This window comes from Stegodyphus dumicola, chromosome 6 (assembly GCF_044657685.1).
Source record: "Stegodyphus dumicola isolate Sdum_Otavi_A_Nest chromosome 6, ASM4465768v1".
NCBI lineage: Eukaryota > Metazoa > Arthropoda > Arachnida > Araneae > Eresidae > Stegodyphus > Stegodyphus dumicola.
Window position 1 is genome coordinate 92,679,170 of NC_140773.1, and position 9,167 is coordinate 92,688,336.

The 9,167-nt window shown below is 30.9% G+C and overlaps 1 protein-coding gene across 2 annotated transcripts in view; it reads right to left on the reverse strand.

Annotated features, from left to right (window-relative positions):
• LOC118185611 (protein turtle-like) overlaps positions 1 to 4,458 on the reverse strand; it is an 886,541-nt gene extending 882,083 nt beyond the window's left edge. For both annotated transcript variants that reach the window (XM_085818674.1, XM_085818673.1), the window contains exon 1: positions 4,134 to 4,458. In XM_085818674.1, coding sequence (XP_085674800.1) covers positions 4,134 to 4,203 — 70 coding nt within the window. In that variant the 5' untranslated portion in view covers positions 4,204 to 4,458. The remainder of the gene's footprint in view (positions 1 to 4,133) is intronic.
• Positions 4,459 to 9,167: the final 4,709 nt, after the last annotated feature.

The window sequence follows — 9,167 nt, forward strand, 5'->3', positions numbered from 1 at the left end:
TTATTATATAAAACAAATCTATGCGCATGTCGTGTAAAAAATTTGAAAATTAATTCATATTTGAATAAAATTAGGATAAAAATAAAGAAAAAAGGGGAAAAAATCTGACAGCTCTCAGATTTTATATTACCCGCAAAGGCCGTCTTTTTCTTTTAAATATACATGCACGTTTCGAGAGCATTTGGCTAAAAATATTTAACCCCCCTTTTGTCTAAAAATAATTAAAAACAGCATTTTATTTCCGATAGTTAGCCCTGTACGCTAGAGTTAAAAATGTTTTATTCCGTACAGTGTGTTGCCGCTGCTCGCTTTGAAATCCTTGAATTTCTTAATCCAAGATTCATTAAAGTTTAAAAAATAAGAAAAGGAGAGATTTGAAGGGTTTCAGATTTTATATTACGCCAAAATGGGCGTTTTCTTCATTTACAATTGCATTACATATTTAGCGCATAGCATTTGCGCTAACGCCACATAGTGCTAAAAGTATTTAAGTACAGCATAACTTTAGAATTTCCGCTAGACAGTCGTGCGCGCTGGAGATAAAAATGTTTTGTTCTTTACACTGTTGCCGCTGCTCGGTTTAAAATTGTTGAGTTCTTTAATCAAAAATTCGTTAAAACTTTACAGAATATGAAATAAACAATAAAACAAATTCGAAATTCGGGCTTCTAGTTGCTCATGTTCGAGTGGAGAACTATGTTATTTAGAATTTGATGACTCTAGGCACCGCTGGTTTTCACAATGCTAGAAGCACACATAAATTCACGTAAATTTTTCATTATTTAGTTTTTTTTTAAATATAATGCAGGACGATAATATTTTAAAAGTGATCCGGACATTTAAAGTGTTGATACCCAAAATGCCATTTTGAGACAAATAGCCCTTCTGAGCTAACGCTTATTTGGGCAAATAATAAAAAAAAATCGAAATTCAAGATTCTTGCTTCCAGGTGCTCATATTCGGGTGGAGGACTACGTTATTCATAAGTTGATGGTTCTATGTATCGTTGTTTTTTCACAGTGCAAGAAATATAAATGCATTCGTGTTGGTTCTTCATTATTTAATTTCTTTAATTATAATACAGGGCGATAATATTTAGTGGCAACAATTTGAAATATGATACAGCCCTTCATACCATAAAATAGCAAAGAGGACGCAAAATGCCGTTTCGAGACTAATAGCTCTGGGTTAACGCCACACTGGGCTATAAAGAAATAATAAACTAACAAAAATAAGTATATTACCTATTTTAGACATACAAATATATTCACGACATATCTAGGACGCACTTCAGTATATAACGTCTTTCTCCCTAAGGCAAAACAGTTGTTTTATACATATTGCCTGCCCCTCTGCCATGGGAAAAACTTTTCTTTTTTTTCCATTATAAATATCTTTGAAATAATTCTTTAAATGACATGTCACTCCTTTAACGCAGACGAAAGGGCAATTTAGCAGAAATTAATTCCTCTTAACGCGGCAGAACTTGCCCAATACAAGTTCTGATATCATCCGAAAATCAAACTAGATATTTGTTTGCGGATCTGTACTGGCATGCATTATATCTAAAGGAGCCTGAATGCTCCCTCATATCTGAACGAGAATTGTAATGAGTGTGAATTTCTCTATTTAATGTTTATATTTTATTAACAGTATTTTCTTTCACCGAATAAACGAATGGCGAAATCAATCACCGAACCTGAAATCTATTGATTCCTTGTTTGGGTCTTAAGAAAATAATTGTTGCCATCTGCTCTTTCCAAGGTATTTAAACGAAGAGTTGAAGCTTCCAATGTATTTGATTCCTAAGGCTGTACTTGATAATCCGACAATATAAAGAAGTGCTCTGAATCAGGGCTTCAGATGAATAAATTAATGCATTGTATTAAAAACGATTGATGCTATATTTTTAGAAACGCATTCATCTGCTTTTCACTCGGCCATCAAACGTTTTTACTATCCCTTCATTTGAGCAGAAAATATGCAAATAAATAAATAAATAAAATAATGCAATAAATAAAACATTTCATCATTTTAAGTTTTATGCTTTTTACCTTGGTTTTGGTTAACAATATATATAAAAGGGTATTTCTAGCTGCATAATATTATAATACGATGCAATAATAGTGTATCAGATATTTAGCAAAACGTACTATCCACTCATTATAAACATCACTGAAATTCTCTGATCCGTTCGCAATATGCACTGCACAGTACTAATACAGGATTTCTGGTGCTAGTGATATAGTACGCCATATTTTACAAAAACGGGACGCATAACTTAAAGTTCAGTCGGTTCGGTTCTCAATGAGTAAACCAAAACGAAACGAACGAACTTACAAAACTTACTTAACTTACGAAAGTAATCTGATAAACCAAATTTTATATCATTTAAAATTTTCGTGGTACATATATATTAAAGAATTTTTTTAATATCACTATATATAAGTGGAATCTTCTCCTTAATTTCCCATAGTTTTCATACTCACTTTTAACTGCTTTCAGGGATCAGACTAACTATAAATGTACATGTTTCAGAGCAGCATTAAAGCTAAGGAATCAGAAATTAGCTGCTCTGATTTTAAACATTTCCTCTAAAAGTATTTTGAGTACTACAATTTTATTTCATATAAATATCACTGAACTTTAAATTGTACTACTTTTACGTTTTAAAACAATAAATATATTTATTCCGTTGAAACATAAATTGTGATTAAGTTACCTAATGAAACATATTCTTCCATGTAACTTAGAGATTTATTTATTCGACTTACGGAAAACCGTATAAGTATATAATACAGTTAAATCTTAGGTTCAGTTAAAACATAGTTGAATCTGATATATCAAACTTATTTTAATTTTTTATGGACTTTATAATTTTATTACGGTTCAGTTAAAATCTTGATCTCAGTTAAAACATAGGGGAATCTGATATATCAAACTTATTTTAAATTTTTATGGACTTTATAATGCTAGTCAGTATTTTAAATAGTATATTTAATTTTTTCAGACTAATGTCGTAACTTTTTAACTTTTATTTCTGTCTAAATGCTGAAGCCGAAGAGATGGCTCAACATCGAAATAACGGCTTATGTTTCGAAAATATAAATTATTAGAATGCTTTAATAATTCAAATATTATTATTAAATACATCCTGTGATATAAATTAAACTTTTTGGAATTGAATATTAATTATATGTTTAAACTATAATATTTCATGCATCATGTCAACACCTCCAAATATTTTAATAGTTTATTTAATTAACTAATTAATAGCTTTGCATAAATAACATTCACTAAATTAAATTAAATTAAGAATTTTGAGTCCTTTTTTTATAACTGCATTTCATTTACTACATATCATTTTGGCGCTATAGTTTTATATATCAACATTTTTAAATATATTTTCACATGTATAGGCTACCATAAAATATATGGCTTAAAGAATCCCAAATAACGTATTACTTCAATGCATATAATCGCAAACGGGGGAAGAAAACTCCTTTTTAAATCTTTAAGGATATTAAAATTACGGAAAACTAATTTTGTGTCAGAAACATGTGGAAAGACGATTTATTGCGTTAACTAATCAATTAGTTTTCAGCTCGTTAACAGTTTTCAGCACAACTTGGAATGCAAATATATTTAAAAAATAATACAGTATATTGAATTATTACAAGTGACATTCCAAAGAAAGGGAGTCATATTAACCATACTGCTGTGCGATATTTGTCATTCGTAAATTTGTAATGCGAGCTGTATTCATTTGCATCCACTGGTGCGTAACTGGAATGTGAGCAGAGCTTGTTAATGATTATCAAAAAGTTAACATTCTTCCTAAACAAATTCTTAAGTGAGAATTAATATTTTTAATATGACTTTTGAAATTTGCTACATATTAACAGACATAAAACAAGAACTAACATTGATTTTTAAATATAAATGCATGTGATTTAACGCAAAATAATAAAAAAAATATTCTTAGGATTCTCTTAATATCTTCTGCAAAATTGAGTATGATGTATAATTTTATCCACAGTTACCCCATAAAGCACTTTTCTAAATAAGAACAGAACATGCTTCCACCTAAATACAAATATCTGGGGGAAACAAAAAAAAAATATTTTACTTACCACTGCCAGGTTCCAAGGCATTAATTCTGACAATGAGACATAGAAGAAATAATCCACAGTGAAAAATCATTTTTCCGCTTGAAAATGTTTTTTCCGAAAAATGTTGCCTTTGATAGTTTCTTACTGAAGAAAAAACTTTCACATAAAATGTTAAAATTTTTGAGCGTGTTCTGGATGCAGCATAACAATTTTTCCAAACACTGAGTTTTATTTTTTTTTAACCTACTTTTCCCAAAGTTTCAAAATTCTTTGCGAGAACGCCGGAGAACAAACTTATCGTGCTTAAAAGGAAAAGGAGAAACTACTATCAGAGAAACTGCTCTTCCTCTCAGTTACGGTCACGGATGAGAAATGAAGGCGGGAAACTAGTCGACAATTCACGAGATGGGATGAGTTCATTCCATTGCGATGGTGGGAGAGGAAAAGTGCCAGTTTGGTGAATCGCATTCAAATATGGTTCGTAATAAGCCGGATCAAGTATGTTCCCCACTTCTCTAGGGAAAATGAAAATTCATTTACATTGAGTTCAATTGTGCGAAATAATCTTACTCATGAGAAATTAAGAAATTTTGCATTTAGAGGCTGGAAACGGTGTCGGCATAATTTAAATGTGATTAGATACGGTACTTTGTATTATTAAAAATAGCAGCTTGTTTACATATCCTCGTGCAGTGAGTAACGCTTCTTAAATTTTAGATATACTGAAGCAATTAATAAATATAAATTCTTTTTCATTAATACGCAATCAGTTACATTGTAATGAATCAAAATCGTACGAAATTATAAAGTAATTATTTTCAAACAATTTTTACGATTAAATTTCTATTCAAAAATTGTACTACCTATCCTGTACTTAATTAAACAACACATTTTATAATGCATATGCTATCGAGCACTGCTTTTGCATAGCCCGCAAATGTTTTATTTCGAGACATGTTTAAATTACAGTAGGGATGATATTTATTTCAGAGAAAGGAAACTTAGATACAGCACCAAAACTAGTATTTTTTTTTTAATAATTTATTACGTGCGCATGAGCTCGTTAGGGATTGAATGACGAAATTTATTTTCCAAAATCAAAAAAGGGGGGGGAAATATCTTCACAATTCTGGAGCTTTTCATACAAACGTACTCGTACCAGTATGACACAGCACAATCAGTAGTTACCACTTGAAACTACTAAGAACGTTGAACACAAGACAGTGCAAAGCACAACAAAATGCGAAAGCTCGTACGGTAATCTCTCAATGTCCTGTTCTCAATACTCTGGACTCTCAATATTCTGAGTTAAATTGAAAGCTGATGCTCTCTCCCGTCTTACATAGCTTCCGCCCATCAACTAAAGAATTTCCAATACCTGTGGTATCTGGAAAACTGAAAGACGTATGCATTTACAGTTACATGGGGATGAACATAGAGCTAGATACAGTGATCAAACTAGTTAAAACAAGACAGGGATAAGACCCAAACAATCGCCAATTGTGGTGATTTCGGAAATTTCTCACCGAATTCGGCGACAAAAACATAGCCGTCAAGATTATCGCCAGCTTGGATGATAAGATTATCGCCAGCTAAATGGACTTTCCCCTATAACCCTATTTTTCCGTTGATGCTTCGCTTTCTGACGCCTTTAATGTTATATTGTACAAGAGGCACTACAATTTACATGAAATTTCGCTAAAATCATTTACAGGTATGCATTATTCTTAACAAATTATTAATTATAGATCACATTCTATTAGGACACATTTACGAGAAACTAAGGCATTCTTCGTAAGTGTTTTTCTATTCTAACTGCAAGCGTAATAATCAGGTAATTAAAAACGTTCTAGACAACCTTTAAGCCATAGTCAAACGTTTCCCAAATCTTCAGTCCCAGTTTGTTTAATGCTTACAGTTGGCGTTGGAACTGAAAATGAGGAAAGAATATAACTGGGCACAGTTAGAATTTGACAATATATCTTTCAGCCTATTTATAAATATATATCCATAGATATTCATGTATATATGAAAATATGCATACATAAAGTTAAGAAATATCTTAGTCTTTTGTGATGTAAAGTAATAATAATATAATTCAGGGTTCCTCGGTATGATTATACTCAACGTTTTCTCCAATCATATCTCCAGACTTCTATTTTCGCTAAAAACTAAGGAAAATGCCATCATTTTATTAATCTAATATTCAGATTTATTTTACCTCTCCGCGCTATTCACTATATTGTTGAGCATTCTTCTGCGTCATACAGTGGTGATTCAACCCACGTCCAGTCCAATCCAATCTATTGCGGGTATTGAGTCAGAATCCTTGATTTCGGGCCAAATGTCATTCTCCTCTATCATTTGCCCCGCAGAGTTTAACCAAGATGCGGCCGTTCATCGTCATGACTAGCTGAATAAATGATTAATTTTAAAGACATATTTAACAAACTTGACATTTAATTAAATAAGCATTGCATTTATGACAACTAAATCATCATTTTTTAAACTATTGCGGATATGTTCAACGGATACCTTAATGTGTTATAATGAAGAAGGTATTCTAAAATATTCCTGAGGAGTAAACAATATAAATGGTTTCAATATTTACCAGATCATACTGGTATCAGAATTATAGTTAACCTCTTCCATGTTAATATGAAGGTACACAAAGTTATAGGGTTTATTTTATTTGACGTATTATAATAATCCTTTCTAGTAATTTTTATTTCATCCTTAAGCTTTCACCAGAATATAAATTAGTTTGAATTTAAATAGCGAATGAATTTGTAATATAGAGAGAGTAATATGGCAACCACGCAGATTAGCTCTTTAGTGAGAGATGATGAGGCTCCACCTAGCAGACATGTAGATTGTTGAGTGAATTTTGTATTTAAGACACAATACAATGTATTTAAGATACAATGAATTTTGTATATTTATGAGAAGAGGAATAGAATTTTCAGAGACAGGTTGTTAACTGAAATTTAGAATTTGTCTTGTTTTGCTTTAAATACTCGAGTTCCTAAGCCCTCACAAGTAGCGGTCTCTAATATTTATTAGTTTTCAGTTGCAATATATGACAAGGTTTTTTGAAACCCTTTGGTTGAGATTTTTTACTTCCTCTGTGTTATTAAAGTTTAATCAGGTTTATCCTTATTTGCAAAGTCAAAACCCGTAAGAACAAAGGACATTTAAACAGCTGTATTAATAGTTTTAGTTATTTAGGCTTATCAATCTGAAACTGTCAGTTTTATGTAGCTTCATTATCTGCAGCTTTATTAAATTACTTCGTATTAATTGTAACAGAAGCTAAGAATTTTGTAAAAATTATAACATTTAGTTCATGACTTGTATGTTTTGTCGGGAATTCCGCAGCCGACGTTTAAAATATTAGACAGGTGTTTGCCACTACATCACCATAATATGCTCTTTCCTTCCTAATTTGTTTTAATTTATAACAAATGTACCTTAAAATTCATTGCACTACATGCAGACATATGTTTCCCTTATACATTGAAATAAGGTATCTTCATACACCTATATTTCATAGCATAATTGTTGGCGAAACTATTCTAAAATACTAAATTTCATAATAAATTTAGCATAATAAGCTAAAATGAGGAATGTGGATGATTTATTCATTAATTAACGTTTTATTTAATTTTTTAAATGTAGCAAAGAAGAACTCAATTTTCTGAAATTCCATAATCAAATATTTCAGAAAAATGTAGTGTCTTTAATGGTAATGGAAACAGATACTTCATTAAATTAACTGAATAAATAACAGAGAACTAATTACGGTGCAAAGGACAATTCTTAACTTATGCATATCTTAAAAACGACATCTCATTTGAATTTTTCTTTGAGCCATAATTAGTTTTACGGAAACCTTAAAGCGTATAAACGAATTGAAACGAAAGAGTAAAAATTGCGTATTTACTTAAAATGCTTGAGACGACCTAATAATATTGATTCTAACAGAAAAGCTAAACGGGAGACAGGAAACTAATAAAATGAATTAAAAATTGAATTCTGATTTCAGAGCCGTAGAAACGTAAACACTTTGCTGAGTTTTAGAATTAAAAAATAAGTGTTAATACGGAGTATATTTAAGTTCATTTCTGGCGTAGTAGTTTATGGAGATAACCGAATTTGCCATACATATGTATATCAAATTCGGTCTGTATAGTACATGCATATATGTAGGACATACAATATGTAACTCAAAACTATTAAATTAAATTTGGCAATATTCGTTTTATTCCTTATTTCAATTTGACTATTTTTCTTTCTGTTTTAAAAGTAAAAATTGCTTCCAGTATTATTTATTATTTACTAGACTACAAAATGCACACTACAAAATAATCCGTTTCATGTTTGACTGTGTAATCCTGCTGCAATATGGCAAGCTTTCAGCCTATCCGATTAAAAAAAAACATTTTACCATAAATATACCTGCTACTATAGCGAGACGTTTTTCTTTTACATCGCCTTCCTATTAGCCACGCATAGCTTGATTTCCGCTTCGTCCTTTGCGTAAGAAGATATAAGCTTTTTACAGGCACATATATGTATATATGTAGGATGTTAAAATATGTAACCTAAAATTATTACGTTTAATTTGATTGTAGTCTTGTTTATTCGGTATCTTAATTTGGCAGTCTCCCCTTTCTAATCTAAAAGTAAAAATATGATTAAAAAAAAATCTGAAATGTTTCAGATTTTAAATTACGTCCAAAGGGGCGTTTTTTAACATTTTGTGTGTTACCTTTCTTTATTAAATATCATGTTCCTCGCACTTAAACCATAAGATCCAGTGCAACAGCAATATCGCAAAATAGTTTTAAAACGAGCATATCTTTAGAATTTCCGATACAGAGACTCACGCGCTGGAGATAAAAATATTTTTTCTGCACAACGTTGCCATTGCTCGCTTTGAAATCCTTGAGTTTGTTAATCAAAAATTCGTCAAAGTTTTAAAAAATAGGAAATCGATCATAAAACAAATTTCAAATTTCAAATTTGGTCTTCCACATGCTCATATTCGTTGGA